The following is a 23,182-nucleotide window of genomic DNA, read 5'->3' as shown; positions in this document are numbered from 1 at the left end:
TCGGCGGCGACTATCATTGCAAGGCAACCCTAGGTGACAGCGGGAGGCGCAAGCCCGGACCATTTTCCCCAGGCTTTCTCTCCGACCTTGATGTCTGCGCAGGCCAGGTGTCCAAGTGCTGTCAAATGATGGAACGCGAGACGCCGGCAGGGGGCGCGCAGCGCACCGAGACCCGACCACCTGCGCCTCCCACGCGCTTCCTACCCTGAAAATCTCTGCGGGTGGGGAGAGGGAGCCCGGGCTCGCCCCTAAGGCGCCTCGGACTTTGCAGCCCCTGCTTCTGGGGACTTCGAGGCGACCTCCTGCGACCACCAAGTGACATTTATTTAAGGTTTATTGTGTACCCCTTATTTTACGTCATGCTTCCTGCAACCGGATGAAGCCGGTGTGCATTCTCATAGGACAGGTGGGAAACAGGCCTCCTTTCGCAGCCCCCAACATTGGGGACTCGGAGGCGACCTCCCGCGACCACCACAGTTTATTAAGCGCTTAATGTGTACCCCCCCCTTTTAAAAACGCCCCCTCCAACCCAAGGAGGCTGGCGTTGCCTGCCCATTAGACAGGTAGGTGCACAGAGGCCCAGAGAAGTTAAATCACTCAGTGTCTAAGGGTCTCAGACTGGGGGAAAGCACCACCACCACCTCCGGGGAGGGATCCGGCTGCAAGCCGGACCCCTCCTCTTGCAAGCCCCCAACCTGGGAAAACCGCGGGCCCGGGACTCTCCGGGGACTGGGAGGGGATTCCAGGCCCCCCCGAAAGTCCGGGCCGCCTCGCGCGCTGGAAATCCCGCGCGCGCCCCGAAACGCGGCGCGGCTGCCGGGAAATCTAGAGAAAAAACTTCTGCTTTTTTTTTTTTTTTTTTTTCGCTTTTCTGGCACTCACGCTCCCCAGGCGCCCTCCTCCTGGCCCCACGTGGGGCAACCCCCCCACGGGCGCCCCGCCCATTCTCCACCGCCAGCCAATCGCCTTTCGTGGGTTCCCCAGTGGGTGGGGCGGACGGCGGCAAAGGCTTTAAAAGGCGCCGCCGGGCGCGGCGGGAGCAGATCGCTGACGCGGAGGACCCGAGCCCTGGTTTCGCCAAACCCTGGATTATTCCTGCTGAGACTTCGCAGTTTCCCCCCCCGTCTTTTGTGGGGCAGATTTCGCTGTCTTCCGAACACCCGGGCTCCGTAGGAAGGTTTGGGGCTCTCCGGCCTCGGAGCTTGCATTTCCTCCCTCGGGACTGGCGTGGGCTATTTCTCACTGTGGATTATAACTGCAACATGACTCTGGAAGAGCTGGTGGCGTGCGACAACGCGGCGCAGAAGTAAGTAGACTGAAGTGGGCTGGGCAGGGCGGGGACCGAGCGCCCGGTGAGCGGCCGGGCGCTGACCCCCCTCTCCTCCGCCCCAGGATGCAGACGGTGAGCGCCGCGGTGGAGGAGCTGCTGGTCGCCGCGCAGCGCCAGGATCGCCTTACCGTGGGGGTGTACGAGTCGGCCAAGCTGATGAATGTGTGAGTCAGACCCCGGTCCCCAGCTGGGTGCGGGTGGAGATCCCTCCTGCGCTCTGCACGCTCTGTGCTGCACCCCTCTCTTGCTCGGGGCTGGGACTTCCCCAAGTGTCCCCACTATGGATGGAGAACCTCTCTGTGTGTGTGTGGGGGGGGGGGGCTGCAGTATCCTGACGCTGCATCATTTGCAAGCGTCCCCCCCCATTATGCTCCTACTTCACCTTCTCCTGCGTCCCCGCCCCCCTCCAGCTGCATGCACACGCTGCCCCCCTGCAGACCTGCGGTTTCTCTTTGTTTATGCAAACTCCCCTGTGCACCGCGGCCCTCCCCAGGCCCCCCGCTGACCCGACCCCTTCCTTTGGCCCCTCAGGGACCCTGACTGCGTGGTCCTGTGCCTGCTGGCCATTGACGAGGAGGAGGAGGATGACATTGCCCTGCAGATCCACTTCACACTCATTCAGTCCTTTTGCTGTGACAACGACATCAACATTGTCCGGGTGTCCGGTATGCAACGTCTGGCGCAGCTGCTGGGCGAGCCAGCGGAGACCCAGGACACCACGGAGGCCCGGGACCTGCACTGCCTCCTGGTCACGGTGAGCTGGGCATCCTGGGTCTGCCCCGCCCCCCAGTACCTGGGCCCGTGTTTGTCAACAAAGTTGAGCTGGCTGGGCTTGCACCAGCTCAGTGCTCAGCCACGCTAGGCATGTCCCGTGGGCAGCCCCAGCGGCCTCATCACCCCGAGAGCTATTTTGAGCCAGCCTGTTTTCCCCACAGGGGCCCCGGGAGAGGGAGGCTCCCTGCACACTCCTCGGACTCCCACTGAACCCCGTTTTTTCCCCCCTCCCACAGAACCCTCACACAGATGCCTGGAAGAGCCACAGCCTGGTGGAGGTAGCCAGTTATTGCGAAGAGAGCCGGGGGAACAACCAGTGGGTCCCCTACATTTCCCTCCAGGAGCGCTGAGGCTCCGCCCAGCATCAGAACCTGTCAAGTTGCTGCCAAAAAAAACAAAATAAATATTAGACCCCTCCTCCGCCCAGAACAACCCCCCAAAACAAACTAACCTGTGAGACCATCGGGGGCAGAATCATTGGAGACGAGACAGGAGAGGGGCGTGCACAGCCACCCCCAGGGCCGGGAGCCTGGAACAGCCCTGCGAGCGGAGAAGAGGGGAGCCCAGGCCGGCAGGAGAGGGGACGCTGCAGCTCAGGCCTCTGACGGAGCAGAAGCTGCAGCGGGGAGGACATGGACTCCACACTGGAGGGCGGGGTGAGTCGGATGGCGCCCCCCGCCCTTCTAGAGGCTGGAGCCGCCATCGGCACACGCAAACGGGCCTTGGTGGACGAGGGTCTGCAGCCCTGGCCAGAACTAGACTTTGGGACTTGGGAACCGGGGCAGATGTTGCTCTGTACCCATGAACTCCCAGTTTGAAAACTGAACAATCTATTTTGTTACTTGCACTGTGACTTGAACCACTGAGAGAGACCGGAAGCTTACAGATACATCTATTTTACTTCTATGAGGATGGCCTTGTAATAAATGTCTAAAGCTTCTGGGTGCTTGTGTTTGTGCTGCCTCCGAGAGCTCCCAGGACTCCCACTCCCCCTCGAGCCGCCGCCCCGCCCCCAGCCCCCTCTGCAAGCTCACCAGGAAATGTTACTTAAGTCCCTGCTAGCAGCTCCACGCTCCTTCTCAAAACAGTGCCTCTTCTCTCTGCACCAGGCGCCACCCAAGTCCTACAAATCTTTGCCTCTTTTTTTTTTTTTTTTTTTAATTCTCCCTCCTCCTGCCCTGTAGCAATTAAAAGACCGGTTTATTACGAAACCTGGCCGCCGTGCCACTGCTGGTACAGGCTGTGCCGGAGCCAACCCCAAGCTCTGGGCACATTCAGATGCAATGGGGAGGGGCTGTAGCGCGCCCCCCCACCCCTGCCCCTGCCCCTGCCCCTGCACAGCCACCAGCGGAGCCCAAGGTCCAGAGAGGTCACGGGGGCACCTGTGACCTACAGCAAGACTGCCTCAGGGAGTCTGGACCCTGCAGCAAGAGTTCCTCTGGTGGCTCCCCAGGGTGCCCCCTCCCCGGGTTTTCTCCCTACCAGGACGGGCCTCTTCACTGCACTAAAGAAAAAAACAAACAAAAAAAAACACACAAAAAACCTTTCCCCCAAACTAAAATCAACAAGCAGAAAAATACTCCAGGAAGTCTTGTTCCTGGCCCAGCTGGGCTTGGCAGGTTGCTGCATTTTGCCTCTAAACCGAAACTGTAGGGGCGGCCACCTCTGCTTTCTCTCTAAGTTGCGTGCAATGACTACCCCTCCTCCGGCCTGGGCTGGGAGCTGGGCGTGGCCTCCGTCGGGGGGTGGGCTCAGCCAGGGCAACCTAGCCTACCCTCGGCCCCGGAGGCCTGGCCTGGGAACTGGGTATGGAGTGGGGGAGTCCGACCGCAGGCCAAGACCTTTCCACTGAGCCACGTGGGCAGTGAGGAAAACCCCCAGTGGTCCCTCAGGAGTCATGGGGCTGGGGGGAGCCCCGAGGGGGAAGATGGGTGTGAGCAAAAGAAAGAGGGGAAGTCCCAGGGGGAGGGGGAGGGGAGAGGGGTGGGAACCCTTTGAGGGTTGGGAGAAGGGGAGAGCCCAAACGGGGAGGGAGCCCTGAGAGAGTAGGGGACCTGGGGTAGGAGGGCAGAGGAACACCTGTAGAGGGTGGGGAAGGGGAGGGTCTAAGAGGAGGGACCCAAACCCTGAATAGGGGGTAGGGGGAGCACAGGGGTATGAGGGCGAGGCAGAGGGAACACAGGGGGGCTGAAAGGGGTCTGAAATAAATCCCTGTAGGGGGTGAGGCAGGCAAGTGGGGAGACCAGACCGAAGCGCCCAGTGGAAGGAAGGGGTACTCCAGGGTGTGTGTTGGGTCGGTGGGGAGGAGATCCCTGAGAAGGAGCTGGAGAGGGGGGAGTGGAGGGGGAGGGATCCCCCCCAGGTGGGGCCCCACGGGGACGGACTAGCATGGACACAGGTTAGCCCGGCTGTGGCCTGGAGCTCAGGCTCTCCGCGTTAGGTCAGCTCCTGCCAGGGAGGCACATCCCTGCAGGTTCTGCCCACAGGCCTGGGCCACTCTGTCGCCACCGTGACCCTGGCCATCCGGAAGGGCCGAGTGACCTCTGACCCTCTCATTGCTAGGTCCCCTGTGCAGTAGGAGCAAGAAAGACTGCAGGCTTCTGGGTCCCAAGGACATAACAGGGCGTGCGCAGGACTCAGCGCTGTGGCCCACAGGTTCCTTATCTCCCCGTGCCTGCGTCCCCTGGGCAAAATGGGGATAGTAATGCTACCTGCTGGTATTGTTGCGGAGGGTCAATGACATGTATATTTCTTAGATCGGTACCTCCTACACAGAAAGAATAAAAAACCACTCGCCATTGTTACCACTTTCACAGCCACCCCGTGAAGCAGCCCAGTGGAGACCAGGGTGAGGCCAGGGAGACATGCCCTTGTGCAAAATTGAGAGCAACGTCCAAAAATTCAGTCAGCAAGATAGAGAATATTTTAAAGCACAATTTTATAAACTGAAATGCAAACCGAGAGAGAGAGAGAGAGAGAGAGAGAGAGAGAGAGAGAGAGAGAGAGAGAGAATGCCCTGGTAAACAAAATTGTAAATCTCGATAAGATCAACATTGCTGAGTTTTCCTTTTGCTCCAGGCTACAACACCTCTCAGCTGGCCCTGTCCCCATCTTATTGAAACTTTATATTCGGTTTGCAGGTGGAGAAGTGAAGGCTCAGGGCGAGGTGCAGCTTCCCGGGACCCCAAACTCCGTGCACCCTCATCAGCATGAACCCCAAACTCCGTGCACCCTCATCAACATGAACCCCAAACTCCGTGCACCCTCATCAGCATGAACCCCAAACTCCACGCACCCTCATCAGCATGAACCCCAAACTCCATGCACCCTCATCAGCATGAACCCCAAACTCCGTGCACCCTCATCAGCATGAACCCCAAACTCCGTGCACCCTCATCAGCATGAACCCCAAACTCCGTGCACCTTCATCAGTATGAACGCTGAGGGCCGTGACTTTTTTTTTTTTTTTTTAATTTCAGCACTCAAAAAAAATCCTCACAGGAGGACATATTTTGTTGTTGTTTTTAATTAATTTTTAGAGAGAGAGGGAGGGAAAGAGAAAGAGAGCAACATCAATGTGAGAGAAACATGGATTGGTTGCCTCTCATATTTGCCCACAACCTTTTGGTGTAAGGGAGGAGGCTCCAGGGTGGGTGGGGGGTGGGTGGGGAGGCCATCCCTGAGATCCCTGCGCTGTCACTGAGTTAATAGCAGGAGTTCTGCCTTCCCTGTCCACAAAACCTCTTAACTTTGACCACAGTCCCATGAGGATAGGGCTGTTGTCCCCTTTTCCAGAAGAGGAGACTGAGGCCCAGAGTGGAGGCTAGGAGTCTTGCATTGTGGGTAGCTGGCTAGTCAGCCCCTGGGGTGATGGTGGGAGCAGGGCTCACCATCCCCATTTCCTCCCCCCAACACCAGAGTTCCTGACGGGCCAGGGAGACATTGCCACAGGTCACCAGGCTCAGTCATCGCTGTGGGTGACTTCTCTGGGTCCCAGGAGACACTTGGCAACCTCACCAGGAGGGTGTATGCAGACACGCTTCCCCAGCTGGGGTGCCTGGAGTGCATGCTCACCTTGGGGTACCCATGCTGCCTCTGTCCACACCTACACTCATGGACCCAAGACACGCATGCATGCAGGCAGGCACACCCCCCGGAGCCATGCACACAGCTTCCCAAACGCCGTACACACTGTACCTACTCAAGTCCACCACACACCCCCACCCTCCGGGGCCAGCTGCTTAGCTTCTCTGAGCTGCCTTTCCATGTCTGTCCAACAGACCCACCCCCTCTCTCCTGCATATGTCTACATGTGTACACATACAGCATAGACACAGAATCACACGCAGGGTGGCTGATGTGTAAATACATTAGGCCCCAGGGATTGTAGGGTTCCAACTGTTTCCTTGAGCCCTCTCTGCCTGGAGAAGGGGAATGGCCTTGTGGGCACGTCATGAAGCTCATAACACACCCCTGGACTTGGGGACCAGGCCCTTATGGGGGCCAGGATGAGACAGACAGATAGGGCAGTGATGTTGGGAGGAGCAATAAAAACAATCCCTGATGAGTCTTGGCCGGGTAGCTCAGTTGGTTAGAGCATCATCTCTATATGCCAAGGTTATGAGAGTCAGGGCACATTCAAACATCAACCAGGGCCCTAGCTGGTTTGGTTCAGTGGATAGAGCGTCGGCCTGCGAACTGAAGGGTCCCAGGTTCGATTCTGGTCAAGGGCGCATGCCTGGGTTGTGGGCTCGATCCCCAGTGGGGGACTTGTGGAAGGCAACCGATCCATGATTCTCTCTCATCATGGACGTTTCTGTCCCTCTCTCCCTCTTCCTTCCTCTCTGAAATCAGTAAAAATATATTTAACAAAAGAATCAGCCATGAATGCATAAATAGGTGGAACAACAAATCGCCCTCTCTCTTCTTCCCTCCGTGCCTCCTTCCCTCCATCACTTCATTTCTCTCTCTAAAAAAAAATCAAGAAATAAAGATTTAAAAAATAATAAATAAAAATCACCGATGGGGCATCGGGCCAGCCCTTGCACCCTGTTATCTCTTCATCCTCACAACAACCATACAAAATAGTGTTGTTATCGACATGGGCTCAGAGAGGAGCAGCGACTTGCACAAGGTCACACAGCCGGAGGGTGACAGTCAGGGACCAAGCATCACAGAGTTAGGACTTTATAGCTATTTATATTTACATATAATAGAGATATATACCGTAAAATAGTTCACATACCATAAATTCACCCCTTTAAAGGGTAACTCAGTGATTGTTAGAATTCTACACAAAGTTGTACACTCATCACCACGGTCTAGTTCCAGAACATTCCATCACCCCAAAAGGAAAACTCATGAGCAGTCACTCCCCCTCCCCCTCCCCCAGCCCCTGGCAGCCAGGAATTCCACTTTCTGTCTTTGTGGATTTGCTTGTTTCGGACATTTCTTATCAATGGAATCACATGCTCTAAGGCTTCCTTCACTTACATAATGTTTGGGGGTTCATCCATGTGGTAGCACGTGTCACTCTCACAGTCTGGACTTGTATCACCTCCCTGTATCTGTGGTCCCCAGACAGGATACACAGGAAGGCACTCTGAGTCATGAACACAGTTCATAGTGAGCAAGCATACACACACACACACACACACACACACACACACACACACACACCCTGCACCCAGACACTGCTTGCACACCTGGCCCTCGAACCTCTGGCTTGTGCATGTGCTGATCTCTCTGCCTAGAACCCTTCCCCCATCCCTTCCCACCACCTTTCCTCAGGCGAACTCCTCCTCTCCTTTTTGCTCTCATCTCAGATGCCCCCTCCTCAGGGAAGCCCTCCAGACAGGACACTTGGAGCCTGTCTCCTGCCTGCCCACCTCCTCTTCCTGGCACCTCCCCCATTTGCAATGACATATTTAGTCCTGTCATCGTTGGCTTCTTGTCTGTGTCTAGGTTAGACTGCAGACTCCAAGAGGGCTGAGAGAGAGCCTGTTCTGTCCACCCCTAGCCCCACGTGGCAGAGCTCAGGGCCCCGGATCCAGTTGGCATGTCATAAGTGTTTGTGGCATAAAGACTCAAGCCCGAGGCCTGTATCCTGTACAACTAAATTGACCCATCAGTGACCTCCTTCTGCAGGACAGACTGTTTTGTCCGTAAAGGGCACACACCGGCCTGCCAAGGGCTAGGTCCTGGCCAAATACAGTGACACAACCCAGCACAGAGGAGCGGGAACCTGTTCCCGTGGAGGCGGCCAGCCACCTGCCCTTGGGCAAGCTGCCTCACCTGTTTGGACTCAGTCTTCTTACCTGTCCAATGGGGAGACTAGTGGGAGGGACCATCTCTCAAGGCTGTTGTGAGCATTGAAACCAGTGAAATATGTCAGGCATTCAGAGCAGTGGGGAGCCTTCCAGCGCGTTAGCTATTATTATGTGCGTTGGTATTCGACTGTTTATGATCCCTTCTACCTGGACCTCGTGTCTGCCTGTCTACTGTGCGCCTGAGTAGACCTAGCGTGAGGATCTGTGCTGCTACACGGGGTCGTGGCAGTCCGCATGCACCTGTGGCTGGGCCTCGAATTCCTGGAGTCCTCGGAGTGAGCCTGGCTTCCCAGAACTCCTGACCAACTAGGTCACATGATTCTACCTTGACCCCTCCCACTTAACCTCAACTCAGACATGCTGATTCTGCAACATGGCTCTGCGTCTCCGTGAGGCGTAAGGTGGCCCTGGGGCCTAATCTCTTTGGGGAGGCAGCAGATGTGTCTTGTGGCCCGAGGACTATTTATTCTAAGCAGTGGGCATGATGGCCACAGGTACGCATGCCGCCACTCATGTGCTTGCACGTGTGCATTGCAGACAGGTATTCAGACTTGCAAACAGGCATGCACACACACACACACACACACACACACACACACACACTATTGTTCTCACCCTCCCGTTTACCCATTGAATGAGTTTCCCGGAGCAGCTGTAACAAAGCACAGACTGGGGGGCTTCCCTGACAGAAATTTATGGGCTCCAGTTCTGGAGCCCAGAAATCTGAGATGAAGGTGGGGACAGGACGGGTCTCTTCTCAGGCTGTGAGGGAGGATCCTTCCAGGCCCCTCTTGCTTCTGGTGGCTTCTGATGTCCTTTGGCTTGTGGGTGTTCTCATGTGTCTGCACCTGGTCTGCCCTCTCAGTGTGTCTGTGTGTCTGAATGTCCTCTTCTCAGAAGGACACTGGTCGGTCGTGTTGGATCAGGGCCCACCGTCCCTCATGGCCTCATCTTAACTTGATCATCTGCAAAGACACCACCTCCAAATAAGGTCCCATGCACATGTCCTGGGGGTGAGAACTCCAATATCTTTTGAGGGGACACAACTCAACCCATAACACCCCCCAAAAATACCCAAACGTGTACTGTCAGGCACACACAGAGACGCTGGATCGCCTGAGGCACACACGCCAGCGGACACTTCTCTTGATCTTGTTCCCAACACTGGCATGGGCCCTACTGCACAGCAAGGGCCCGATAGCTGGTGAGTAAAAACACACAGCCAGGCCACCGTCTCAGAGACACAGGCCACCAACTCTCGCCCAGCCCTTTTGCTGAGGCATCGCTTCCTGGTCCTTCCCGCCTCCCCAGAGGGTGTCCTGCAGAGAATGGCCTCAGGAAAGCTGTGGGGTGTTGGGGACTGCCGCAGGCAGGCTCTGGGGTGGCACCTCCCACCTCAGGTTTATGGGCAACCCAGGGGCTCAGCGTCACAGTTTTGGTTCGGCTCATTCCGTAGGTAAGAGGGAGCTGCAGGGATCAGGTACCCCCTGGGGTCAGGGCCAGACCTCTGGCCCTGTCCCACTCTGGCTCTCACCTCCCTTCCCTCTGCAAAACACCACCAGTGAATGGCCAGTTCCCCGCCTTGTCTCCAGGGTCCCTTCTGTGGTCCCCTCTGCCCGGGGTGCCCTCCCTGGGCCTCAGGCATGTGCCTCGGTCCTACTTCTTCTTTTCTTTCCTGACCCCAAGTTCCAGGCAGAGGGTGTGGCCTCTCTGCTAGACTCTCAGGGTTCCAGTGGTGCCCTAGGAAGCTGGGCAGCGTGAGCGGGGCGGCAATGGCGGAGCATGGCTTTATCTGCTGGGACTGGGAAGTCTGGCAATGTTGCTCCCTGGAGTTATGCAATGATGGCGCCTCAGAGACCTGCACACAGGCACCCCCAGCCCCCCGTGTAGTGAGGTAGGCACCCACCCAGTGACCAACAGCCTTGCAGATATCCAGGGGCCTATGGTGACCGCATTTCCCTCCTGAGGCCCAGATGACTCAGAGTGACACACAGCCCTGGTGACACCCCTCCCCCCAGGACGACTGGCCTGGGGCCGGCAGACCCACTGCAGACACTTGCAGAAGCTCCATCTGGAGGAGGGGCAGGGGGTTTCCTCGCAGCCCCTCCCTGTCCTTTCCCTTCATTGTTATTCCTCCTCATTCCCACCCCACCCCCCCTTCCAGGGCGCCAGAGGTTCCCAGGCTCTGGGACAGGGGTGGAGTGGGGCGAGGGGTATTGTGGGGCAGCCCAAGACCCTCGTGCACACTGGTCTGTGCGCAGTCCCGTGCGCGTTGAAGTGCGAGCCTGCGACCACAGGCGTGCTCGCGTGGGGCGGTGTTTGCGCCGCAGTGTACACAGCAGGCGCGCCATAAATGCCTTTGCGATAGCAGCAGGGCGGAGGGGCAGAGTTCAGGCCACACAGGGAGGGACAGCTGCAGAGCTTCGGATTCAATCTGGTCTCGGACAGCTTACTCGCTAGCGTGGTGGGGCAAGTGTGACTCAGTTTCTCTATTCATAAAAGGGAAAGTCTCATCGCCTTCCCACGTGGCGACGTGAAACCAGATAATGCCCGGAAGCGCTTCGCACAAAGCTGGCCTTGAGAACCCTCATTATGCCTTCCCTCCACTCCACCCTCTCGGCAGACACTCTGGGGGTGGAGAGGGGCGCTGACCCAGGCCCCAGACACCACCCCCCCCTCCCTCCCCGGCAAGCAGGAGTCCCGGCTCCCTCGGTCTCTAAATTGGATAATTAGAGACAGAGGCGGCTGTGCGAGAGACAGAGAAATCCCCGAGTGGGCGAAGTGCAGGGGCCTGTCCTAGTTTCTCCAGATTTGAGGCCCCGACCCTCACCAGCGCCACTACGGGTGCGCCCTGGGCACGCAGCCGGTGCGCTCGGGAGGCCCCAGCGCTGGCCGCCGACCCCTTTTCGAGCCGGCGGTGCCAGCCTCCCTCTGGTGCCTGCCAGGCGCGGTGTCTACCGCCGCCCGGGGCAGGGGGGCGGGGATACCCGGCGGCGGCGGCCCCGGCGGCGTCTCCATCCCCTCCCAGCCCCAGGCGGCGGGCGGCCGGCGGCGGGCGGCGGGCAGAGGGCGGGGCGTCTGAACACACCCTCCCTTTGTGAGCGGCGCCTTCCCTGGGCGGCCTGGCGCGCGGGGCCAGGGCACAGCGCCAGCGCCCGGAATAGCCTGCCGGCCCGCCGGCCGCCCCACGCCCCGCCGGAGCCGCCTGACCTGCCCGGCGGGGGGCGCGGGGGTAGGGGGCCAGGCCTCGCTGCACGGGACCCAGTGTGTGCTCAGTAGCACGGGGCTGCAGCGCCACCGGCCTAAGAGCAGCAGCAAGGCCTACTGTGTGTGCAGCTCCTCTGCTGGTTGCCAAGGCCCATTGTGTTGGCCTAATAGCATGCAGGCCCTACTGTGTGCAGACACCCCCCCCCCCCCCCACTACCATGCAAACAGCCACTGTGTCTGTCCCTTCTTCCTACAGCACCTATTGTATGAAGCCCCTCTGTAGGATGCAAATGCCCACTGTGTGCAGACCGCTGCCTGCGTGCAAAGCCAACATGCACACACCATCTGCATGCAAACACCCACGTGCAGACTTGAGCCTGCATGCAAGACCCACTGTGTGAGACACCACCTGCCTACAAACACCTACAGAGAGGAGACACAACCTCGTGTGTGCAAATGCTCATTGTGCTCAAACACTGACATTCAACCACCCACTGTGTGCAGATACTGACATTCAACCACCCGCTGTGTGTAGCACCGGAGTGTGCACACACCCACTGAGCACAGGCACAGACACATTCTCAAACACCCACTAGTGAGGACGTCCCATACTTTGAAATGCCCTGGTCTGTGCAAGCACCCACATAGCGGGGAAAACCCTAATGCGTGCTCACCTGCATTTTGACCTGTACATGTGTGGTCATCAAAATAGTGCAAACATTTCCCAAGTTCAATTATTTGTTGTATAGAACCCTTGTGCCTGCAAATACCCACTATGTGCAGAGATCCATATGGGCACCGGGACTCTCTCTGAGGGTCATGTGCATATGCCTTGACTCCACTTGCAGACTCTGCTCTGCTTGGTTCTCTTCTGGTTCTGGCTGTGAGGGGTTCTGAAAGTGTGGGAGGAAGTGGGTTGCACACCCCCTGCATTGTGTGGGTGTGGGCGGTGGACTCAGGCATGCGGGGCTGGGGGCTGGGCCTCCTGGGGCCTTCCGGGAAGCCCAGGGGACAGGTGCAAGGGCAGGCAGGCTCTGTGGGCAGGGTGCCAGCGGGTGGCTTCCCTGAAACTGGGCACAGCAGCTGGGAGAGGTTTCCAGGCCATCCGGCCCCACCTGGCCCCGGGCACTCTCGGCAGATGGGCAGGGCATGTAGGCAATGCCAACGATGAGCCAGGCCCCAGCCTGCACATGCCTGAACAAGAGCCACTGGTGGACTTGTGCACACACACCTGTGCGCATGTGTGGACTCTGCTCCCCACACGCGAACGTGCGTGGCTGTGCAAACACACAGGCTTGCACTTGTGTATCGCATGTGAACCACATGACACAGGCAATGCCCTGGGGCGCATATTCACCCTGAGGCTTCACAGGACAGAGAATTTTGTCTGCGTTGCTCATTGTTGTCTCCAGCACCTGACGGTTGGTTGGCGCTCCATAAATATTTGTGGAGTGAACCAATGGATAAAAGGACGAATCATTTTACAACTATGTACTGAGTGTCTACATGTGCTGGGCACTTGTACGTCTGGGAACAACAAAAGGATCCTTGGCCTGACATCCTAGACATGCACGCAGGGCTGCAAATAAGCTCACAGCTGCACACATCTGTGAGTACACACATGTTGATCAGGACACACCTAAGTCCACTTTAATTCATTCACCTGCAGAAACCAGAGCCAGGTGTACACACCCAGCCCTCACGGACACGCACGCATTTTTGTGCACACGATTCTCCAAAACTCTTCCCTCCCTATCGGCTGCTTGTGTGACCCACTCAGCCGCCCTTGAGACCCTCCCCTTCAGAGGCCACTGGGTGTCCCAGCCTGGGTCTGGAGGGCTTATGTTACCAGGTGCACCCCCGCCCCCCCCCATCCTGCCCGGAATTTCCACCACTAGGACTTAGGCTGTTCCTGCAGAAGGTTGGTGGGATGAGAGCTGTGCAGGATCTGAAGGCTTGGAGGGGCAGTTCCTGGATACCCCTCCAACCCATCCTTCCATTTCACAGCTTGGGAAACTGAGGCCCAGGGCACTGTGAGAAGCAGATGCCCAGCCGGGCCGTCTCTTCTTTCTCATCCCCTTGCAGCCATAAACAGTGGGTTCCCAGGCCTGGGCTAATGGCTGGGGTAGGAACAAGGAGGAGGAAGCCTGTGGAGGGAGGGGGAGCCTGTCTGTGTCCTGGAGACAGACGCAGAGCAGGAGGCCCAGAAACACCTTGCAGACAGACACACACAGCAGGCGGCAGGCGGAGACCTAATCTGGGACACACAGACACAGCTCCTTCCTGTGGCAGATGCTCCTTCCCCAGCCTCCAGATGGGACTCCTGGGGCCCCTGCCCTGCCTGGGGGAGAGGGAGGGAGGGAGGGAGGGAGAGAGAGAGAGAGAGAGAGAGAGAGAGAGAGAGAGAGAGAGAGCACCTATGTATTTTTGGTGTGTGTGTAGGTAACATGCATTTGTGTGTGTGTTTGTGTGCATGAGTATGCACATGTGTATGTTTTGTGGTCATAATTGTGTGCATGTGGGTATTTGTGTAGGCACGTGCATATTTTAGTGGGTGTTATGTGTGCACACATGTGTTTGTGTGTATGTTTGTCTATGTATTTATAATTGTGTGCATGTGTGTAAATGTGTGTTTTGGGTGTGTGAGAGCACACACGTGTTTTGATGCACACAGTTTTTATATATATGCACACACATGTGCTTGTGTGCTGTGTTTGTGTGTTTCTCTGCATGCACATGTGTTTGTGGGTATGGATGCATGTGGTGGTTTTTTTAAAAAAATATATTTTATTGATTTTTTATAGAGAGGAAGGGAGAGGGATAGAGAGTTAGAAACATCGATGAGATAGAAACATCGATCAGCTGCCTCCTACACATCTCCTACTGGGGATGTGTCCGCAACCAAGGTACCTGCCCTTGACCGGAATCGAACCTGGGACCTTTCGGTCCGCAGGCTGACACTCGGTCCAGTGAGCCAAACCAGTTAGGGCGCATGTGGTGCTTTGAGTGTGAGTCTTGGACAGGGAAGCTCCAGTGCTCTGGGGGTTCCCAGCACCCACACTCCGGTACCTGGTTTCTTGGGGCCTGGAGCAGCTTACACACACAACAACAACGTCAATAATAATAACAGCCATCATCTATTGTTTCTTTACTATGTATGGGGCATTTTTCTAAACACCTTACATGAATTTTTCTAAGCCGGTTTTACTGAGGCACAATTTACAAACAGAAAATCCATACTTTTCAGGTGTACAGTTTGATGAGTCCTGACCCACAGAGACAGTCATGTACACCTTGTCCGATCAAGACTCAGAGCAGGCCCTCCTCCCGGACGTCCCCTCCTGGCCTTTGTGCAGTCAGCCCCCTCGCCCCATCACTAGCCCTGCAACCACCAATCCCTATAGGGTGGCATTTTCCAGAACGTCACGTCAACAGGATCACACAGCACAGCCTTTTGAGTCAGTTCTTCAAACTCAGCAAAATGCATTCGAGACGCAGCCTTGTTGTTGCATGTATAAGTAGCTTGTTCCTTTCACCAAAAAAATTGAGCTATAATTCACATACCATAAAATTCACCCTTTTAAAGTGTGTAATTCAGTGGTTTTTTTAGTGTATTCATAGAGTTGTGCAACCATCACCTCTATCTAATTCCAGAACATTCCATCACCCCAAGGAAGCCCTGTCCCCACTGGCAGCCACCCCCCCCCCCCCCCCCCGTCCCTGACAACCACAAACCCACGCTCGGCCTGTGGATGTGCCTGTTCATTTTGCAGGAAGGGCTCACACACTGTGTGGCCACGGGTGTCTGGCTTCTCTCACCTCCAAGTGTTTTCAAGGTTAGTTTGTTTCCCTTCCTTTGCTGACTCGTATCCCGTCCTGTGGATGGGCCTCAGTTTACCTGTTCACCTAGGGATGGAGAGTTGGACTGTTTGCAGATTTGAGGGGATTAGGAATAAAGCTGCTATTGGGCATTCACCTGGGTCTGGAGGGGGACCTATTTTCACTTCTCTTCCATCATAGGCAGGGGTGGGATGACTGGGTCCCATGATAAGGAGACACCTACATTCATTAACTCATTTGTTCCTCATACTCCAGGAGGTAAGTACTACGGTTAGACCCATGTTATGTATAAGGAGAGTAAACTCTCCCACAGATCCCTCTCTCTCTCTCTCTCTCTCTCTCTCTCTCTCTCTCTCTCTCTCTCTCACACACACACACACACACACACACACACGCAGGAATATTGCCCCAAACACCCACGGGAGGCCCTCCAGGACTGAGCATACGCCCAAGGCTCCTCCGTTGCACCCAGCATAGTTGTCACACCCCACACCCCTAGAACAGAAGCTGGCGGGGCGGCGGACCCAGACGTGCTACAGACACACAGCGATTTGTTCATCTTTCCAGCCATCCCGTCTCGTCCTGACAGTAATTAGCTCCCAGACTGGCGGGGAGACAGTGAACAGGCTCAGAGTCATCGCCCCACGCCCACAGGCCAGGGCACCGGGCCGCGTGGGTCCAGGCTGGACGTCCTCCGCACCAGCCCAGACACTACGGACAGGCCCTGGAGAGTCGGGCCAGGGTTTCCCAGCCCTTCCTAGAGCCGGCCAGGGCCATGCAAGCCCACAGCGCCCGCCCGCCACGCAGGACCCTGCCCCGGGGGGTATGGGCATGCAGGCAGCCGGTGAACTTCCGCTGCTTACCCCCCCCCCCCCCCCCGGCATGATGCCCATGCGTCCCGCTGAGATGGCACTTCGCTCTCGTGGAGCGTGAGCTCCCGGAGGGGGAAGGAGGGAGGCCTGGGTGACCGTGGAGAGGGCTGCGCGCGCCCCCCCGCCCTGCCCCGGCCGGCCGGCCCGGGTGGGCACCCCGTGCTGACACCCCCACCCCAAGCCTGCCCGGGCGGGCGCGGGCCCGGAAGAGCTGCGGCGGCGGCGGGCGCTGGCGTCACGGGTTTCCACGGGGGCCCCGCGCGGGGGCCGGGATTCCCTGGCGCAGGAACGCCCGTGACGGCGGCGCCCGCCTGCGTCTGCCGCTAGGAGGCCGGCCCGGCCGGGATGACATCAGCCCTTGCGTTTCTGGAGGCGGCCGGGCGGGGAGGGGGGCGGGCGGGAGAAACTAAAGTGAAACGGGCTGCCAACACCCCGCCGGGCCAGGGGCTGACCTCTGTGCCCCCAGAGTCGCTGAGCTCCCCACGGCCCAGGTTCCTAAACCGAGGCGCCCAGGCTCTCCTCTGCGACATGTCTGTCAATCCGGAATCCGTGCCTGGCACTCAGGCCGGTGCTCTGTTCTCCACTAACTCATGGTCTTCAAAGAACCCCTTGGCCCAGCGCCTCCTGGGGTTCAGACTCCCCACCCGCGAGCCCCCCTCTCTCTTCTGCATCACCAGCTCAGAGAGGGCGTGTGGGTGCCCGGGCGCCACCCAGCAGGGCGGGCGCTCAGGTCAGACCTGTTTGCACTGTAGGTCTCTCCCCAGCTCTGGCCCCTGCCGTGGCCGAGGCTGCCCGCGTCCTGGCCCTGGCCGCCCGGCGGGGTGTGCCCGGGGCTGGCTGCCTTGGTGCTGAGGCTGGGACGCATGGGCTCTAAAAATAGCCCCGGAGGCGGCGAGGACTATTTTTAGCCCGGGTGGTTCTGGACACTCCCAGTTCCCGGGTCAGCAGATCTGGGCTAGGGCCGTGGAGAGGGGGAAGGAGGCTCCATTTTCCAGGGTCTCCACCCCTTCTGGGCGTCCCCTTCCCCAGATCTCAGGGTCAGCCAGCCGGCCCTTAGGCAAAAAGCCAGCCCTGGGGAGGGGGGGGGGGGCAGCTGGGGAGAAAGAGCCTGGAATGGGGTAGTCTTGCGGGTGGGGGAGGGGTCGCCCCAGGCCACCTTTCCTCAAACCCCACCCCTCCCTGGGCTTTTGTTGGGCAGGGAGGCTGCTTTCTATTTTGGGAAGGTGTTGGAATAGTTTCCCCGGCTATTTTTAGCTGGTTTGGGGATTCCTCCAGCCAGGCTGGCCCGCCTTCTTCTGTCCTCCCCCTCCCCCTCCTCCTCCTCCTCCTCTTCCTCCTCCTCCTCCCAGCCTGACCCAAGGCTTGCCTTGCTCATAAAGGGCAGACAAGGACACAGCCCCTGGAGCAGGGGTCTCCGCTGGGGCAGACCTGGAGCGGGGAGACCCCCGTATTTTCTGGTTGGAGGCTCTCCAGGGCATTCCCACGTTCCAGGTGAGCCAGACATTCCAGCCTTAAGGAATCTGTGACGCCCCACGTTGGAATCCCACCTCCAGGGCAGGGTGGGGCTCCTGGACTCTGACCTTTCACCTCCTCTCAGGGTTGTGACAGGTCTGCCCTGAGAAGGGATCTTGACCACCACCTCTGTTGGCTGGGGCTCCAGCGTCCCCCAGAGGAAGATCTGCTCAGTGAGGGTAAACTGAGGCACAGGGAGAACAGAGGCGCGGGCTACCTTTTAGGCTTATTCTCTGATGGCTTCATCTCCATCCACATTCTTAACAGCTGGGTAACCTTGGGGGGACTGACTTCACCTCTCTGCCTCCTTCAGGAGGGAAAATGGGGTAATAAACGAAGAAATGGAGGTTTTTTGGTTTTTTTTTTTTAAATGAGTGAAAACATTAAGGATCTGAGAAGAAAACCAGACAGGAGAGGGAACAGGTGGCCCCAGAAAGGATGCTGGGATGGGTCTGGCTGGAGCTGTGAGAAATATCCCGGGTTCTGCTTGGCTCCACACCTTGAGATGATGCTCCAGCTACCTCCTTACTCCTCACCGTGGGGAGGCAGGCGCGACCCCATCCGACAGACTAGGAAACTGAGGCCCTGGCATCGTCTCAGGCGCAGGGTCTCATGACTGTGACACACGGAGGCCAGCGCGGTCCCCTGACTCTCCTGGCGCTGACCCACACGGTATTCCACAGCTGCCTCTGCACTCCTTCATCTTCCTTCACTCATTCAGCAACTATTCGTGGGACACGGACAATGTATGAGTTTCCTAGGGCTGCTGTAACAAGTCACCACACATGTAGTGCCTTAAGACAACCCAATTTATTCTCTTACTTCTGGGGGTCAGAAGTTAATCTCACTGTGCTAAGAATCAAGGTTTCCTTCTGAACGCCCGAGGGGGAAATGGGTTTCCTTGCCTTTTCCAGCTTCTAGAGCAGCGGTTCTCAACCTGTGGGTCGCGACCCCTTTGGGGGTCGAACGACCCTTTCACAGGGGTCGCCTGAGACCATCGGAAAACACATATATAATTACATATTGTTTTTGTGATGAATCACTATGCTTCAATTATGTTCAATTTGTAACAATGAAAATACATCCTGCATACCAGATATTTACATTAGGATTAATAACAGTAGCAAAATCACAGTTATGAAGTAGCCACGAAAATAGTTTTATGGTTGGGGGTCACCACAACGTGAGGAACTGTATTAAAGGGTTGCGGCGTTAGGAAGGTTGAGAACCACTGTGCTAGAGGCACCCACATCCCTTGGTTCAATGCAAGGCCTTTTTTCTTTTCTTGCTTCCATCTCCACTTCGTCTTTTCTGTCTGACTGATCCTCTTTTTTTTTTTTTTTTAAAGAAAATATTATTTTTTATTGATTTTAGAGAGGAAGGGAGAGGGAAAGGAGAGAGAATCATTGTTCAGCTGCCTCCTGCATGCCCCCTACTAGGGATCGGGCCCACAACCTAGGCATGTGCCCTTGACTGGAATTGAACCCGGGACCCTTCAGTCCACAGGCTGATGCTCTATCCACTGAGCCAAACCAGCTAGGGCTCGCCTTCCTCTTATTAGGGCCCTTGTGATGACACTGGGCCCACCTGAATAAGCTGGGATAGTCTCCTCATCTCAAGATGTTTAATTTAATCCCATCAGCTGTCTGGAAAATAGTCTCCGTTTCTGAGTACTGTACGAGGATGCGGGCATCTTTGGGGGAGGGACTATTATTCAGCCTACCACAAGGACCTTCTTTTAAAAAAATATATTTTTATTGATTTCAGAGAGGAAGGGAGAGGCAGATAGAAACATCAGTGATGAGAGGGAATCATTGATCGGCTGCCTCCTGCACGCCCCCTACTGGGGATTGAGCCCACAACCCCGGCATGTGCCCTGACTGGAAATCAAACCCATGACCTCTTGGTTCATAGGTTGATGCTCAACCACTGAGCCATACCAGCTGGGCCACAAGTACCTTCTTTAAGGTCAGACCCTGCTGGGTGCTGGATGGTGAGGAACAAAATCTGAGGGTGCCTGCCCTCCTGGACCTCACAATCTGGGGCCCATGACCAAACTAATCAGATGGTCACAATGATGAATGAAAACTTATAAATAGGGCCAAAACCGGTTTGGCTCAGTGGATAGAGCGTCAGCCTGCGGACTGAAAGGTCCCAGGTTCGATTCCGGTCAAGGGCATGTTACCTGGGTTGCGGGCACATCCCCAGTAGGAGATGTGCAGGAGGCGGCTGATCAATGTTTCTCTCTCATCGATGTTTCTAACTCTCTATCTCTCTCCCTTCCTCTCTGTAAAAAATCAATAAACTATATTAAAAAAAAAAAACCTTATAAATAAAATACAACTCAGCTAGTTAAATTTGAATTTTATATAAACGAATTAATTTTAGTCTAGATATATACCATGCAATATCTTGGACATACTTATACTAAAATATAATTTCATATATCACATTTAATATTTGGGTATTACTTATACTAAAAGAAATTAGCTGCATAATACTCCCAATAATACTCCCATGTATGACTAGACTACACATTAAAAAATTTTAAATATATATTTTTAAATTTGTTGATTTTTAGAGAAAGAGAGAGATGTTGATTTTGTTATTTCACTTGTGTCTGCATTCATTGGTTACTTCTTGGATGGACCTTGACTGGGATCAACCCCAACCTTGGCATAGCAGGTCGATGCGCTAACCAACTGACCTCCCGGGCCAGGGCTAAAACTGATCATGGGAGGGTTTTAAGTGATACATAAGCCGCTATGTGTCAGGATAGTTCTGAATGTGGCATGGAGACGGGACCTAGGTTCGGAGGCGGCTCTTACTGTACGGTAGCTTCGGAATGGGGGGACCCTGTGCTGAAGGCTCCGCCCTTTACACCTGCAGGCGCGCATCCTGCCCCTCAGGCTCCTGCGCCGCTTGGCCAGGGCCTGAGGATGCCTGTGCCTTCCCAGCGCTGGGCCTTCTGCACACCCTCAGGGGCGGAGCTGCGCTCTGGTGCCTCCCAGGCAGCCTCACCCGAGGGGGAGTGGTGGGGGGTGTGGGGGTGAAACCTCACAGGCGGTGGGCCATCCTCCCACTGGCTGCCCGCACAAAAGACCCTGTGACCGCCAGCTGAGAAGGTGTAAGGAGGGGCTCTAGGGAGGCCCCTAATTTGGGGGTTCGTGCTGGTTGGGCTGCCGTTACCGCTCTGAGTGCCCTGGCCGGGCTGTGGGCATCGGCTTAGGGAGCAGGGTCTGCTGCCGCCAAGCACCTTCACAGGCTCGGCAGTCAGCCCCAGACCCTCAGGTGGGTCCCTGGTCCCCCGGGCCTCTCTCTCCTTCTGAGAAAGGCGCCGGATCCTCCACCCGGGGCCTCCTGGATTCACAGAAATGAGGCAGGATCGCCCTGAACAGGCCGGGAAGGGAGGCAGCTGCCTGCTTCGGAGAAATGGGCCGGAAACGCAGAGGAAGCAGCCGCAGGCCCAGGGGGAAGTCAGCTCAGCCTGGAGGCCGGGCTGGCCCTGCAGGGCCTTGACCCCTGGCGGGGTCTGTGATGAAGAACAGCGCTGCCCTCAGCCTCTCCCGCCTACACATTGCCTTGGGTGACAGCAGGCACAAGGGCAGCAGCGGGCGATGTCTCTTTTATTATTTTCTGTGATGCCAGTTGATTCCTGCAAGCCTGTTTCGACCCTCCAAGAGGAGATGAGGGCCAGGAACAGAGAGCAAAGGCGGTTGGCATTTGGCAGGAAACGCTCACAGGAGGCAGAAGAGGCAGCTGTCCCTGACTGCACGCAGACCACTTGCATGTTGAGGGCATGGCAGCAGCTAAGGCTGTTGGCCGGCTTTGCTTGACGGAAGCTCAGTATGCACTTGGGCCTATTACATGCCTTCACAGCCACCGCGGTGCCACTAATGCTCATTGCACAGAGAGGAAGCTGCCAGCAGAGCCAGGACTTGCTGCAAGTCCCCCAGCCAAGTCGGTGGCAGGACCAGCCCCGCCTGTTCCTTTTCCATGTCACCTGCTGCCTCTTGTTCGAATGCCTTCGAGGCCGTGCAGGTCCACCAACAAGCCACCTGTCCCTCCCTCGACAGTCACAGGAGCCGAGGGGGTGCCCCAGTGCTGGGCCCGGGCCCACTGCGCGCTCCTGATCTGCCGTGTCTTCTGAAAACGACGAGCCTCCGGAGCCTCCAGAATGTCCCACAAGGTGTGGGCCCGGAAGGAGACCAGACCTGACGGGGACTTCCTCTCTCCTGGGCTCCCAGGGTGGCCCGGATGAGGCTGCAGATGACGAGACAGCAGGAGTGTCGGAGGATGGCAGCTTCCACTGCTCCCTCCCCCGGGGGAGCGGTTTCACGACCCAAGGACCAGGCGCTGGCTTTCTCTGACCCCCTAGGCCAGCCGGCATCACGCCGTCCACAGGCTGGGTGACCAGCTGTGCCCCATCGCTGTGCCCAGGTAGTCCTGTGAGACTTTTAGGCCCTGGTGGTCTGAGAAGTCCTCCTTCCCAGAGGCAGCTCCGCATGGCGTTGAGGATGGGGACGTGAGTGTCTGCCAAACGCAGGCCTTTTTATTTTTATAAATGTATTTTTATTGATTTCAGAGAGGGAGGGAGAGATAGAAACACCAGTGATGAGAATCATTGATTGGCTGCCTCCTGCATGCTCCCCACTCAAGCCCAAGACCCAGCCATGTGCCCTGGACCGGAATCGAACCCGGGACCCTTCAGTCTGCAGGCCAATGCTCTATCCACTGAGCCAAACCAGCCAGGGCAAACGCAGACCTTTGTAGAGTCTCCTCCTCGAGGAGTGGGCTGGGGGCAGAGAAACGACCTGGCAGTGCAAGCTGGCTGTTCCCGACCTCGGAGTAGGAACTCGCCTTCCTCCTGCTTCAAGCCCATCTCTTACCTAGGACTTGAGGCTTTCGAACGTGAGTGGCCCTAGCCCTTGCTCCGGAATCCCAGTGCTACTCAACTGTGATGGCTCACTTTCTTGATTATAGAAGCTTGGGGTAAGACAACATGGGCGAGATGGTCCGTGCACACCACAGGTGCCCGAAGGGACGTGGTCGCTATGTGAGGTCATAGAGCGAGTGAGGGGCGGCGCGGGGTTGAGGCCTGGACCCCTGTTGGCTAGCCCAGTTCGCCCCTCTCCCTGCATTGTGTCATGTCGGCCGGCAGACTGCGCCATTCTGACCAGGGGAAACATTTCTTTCTCAACCTGGGGCTTGGAGCTCTTCCCAGGGCGATAAATTTTGTCGAGAGAGAGTGCCACAGTCTTAGGGTTGGCTCGCCGGCGAGGCCTTACATCAGTCTTTCCGCTGTAAACCCTGTGCCG

At 56.9% G+C, this 23,182-nt stretch overlaps 1 protein-coding gene across 1 annotated transcript; it reads left to right on the top strand.

The window, feature by feature from the left end:
* Positions 1 to 1,030: 1,030 nt before the first annotated feature.
* Positions 1,031 to 3,044, top strand: GADD45B (growth arrest and DNA damage inducible beta). Its single transcript, XM_059697257.1, has 4 exons — positions 1,031 to 1,306; positions 1,393 to 1,494; positions 1,862 to 2,084; positions 2,341 to 3,044. Exons 1-4 carry the CDS (start codon positions 1,263 to 1,265, stop codon positions 2,452 to 2,454), a joined length of 483 nt encoding a protein of 160 aa, XP_059553240.1. The 5' UTR covers positions 1,031 to 1,262; the 3' UTR covers positions 2,455 to 3,044.
* The last annotated feature ends 20,138 nt before the right edge of the window (positions 3,045 to 23,182 follow it).

Source organism: Myotis daubentonii, chromosome 5 (genome assembly GCF_963259705.1).
Source record: "Myotis daubentonii chromosome 5, mMyoDau2.1, whole genome shotgun sequence".
Lineage (NCBI taxonomy): Eukaryota > Metazoa > Chordata > Mammalia > Chiroptera > Vespertilionidae > Myotis > Myotis daubentonii.
Note: the sequence above shows the minus strand (reverse complement) of the source record. Positions and strands in the feature narration are given on the sequence as shown.

Bases quoted from the DNA above. Each gene is read 5' to 3' on its own strand.
- GADD45B (XM_059697257.1), top strand. From the start codon at position 1,263: ATGACTCTGGAAGAGCTGGTGGCGTGCGACAACGCGGCGCAGAA. The intron at 1,307-1,392 runs GTAAGTAGACTG...CCTCCGCCCCAG, and splicing joins TGCGACAACGCGGCGCAGAA to GATGCAGACGGTGAGCGCCG. The intron at 1,495-1,861 runs GTGAGTCAGACC...TTGGCCCCTCAG, and splicing joins TCGGCCAAGCTGATGAATGT to GGACCCTGACTGCGTGGTCC.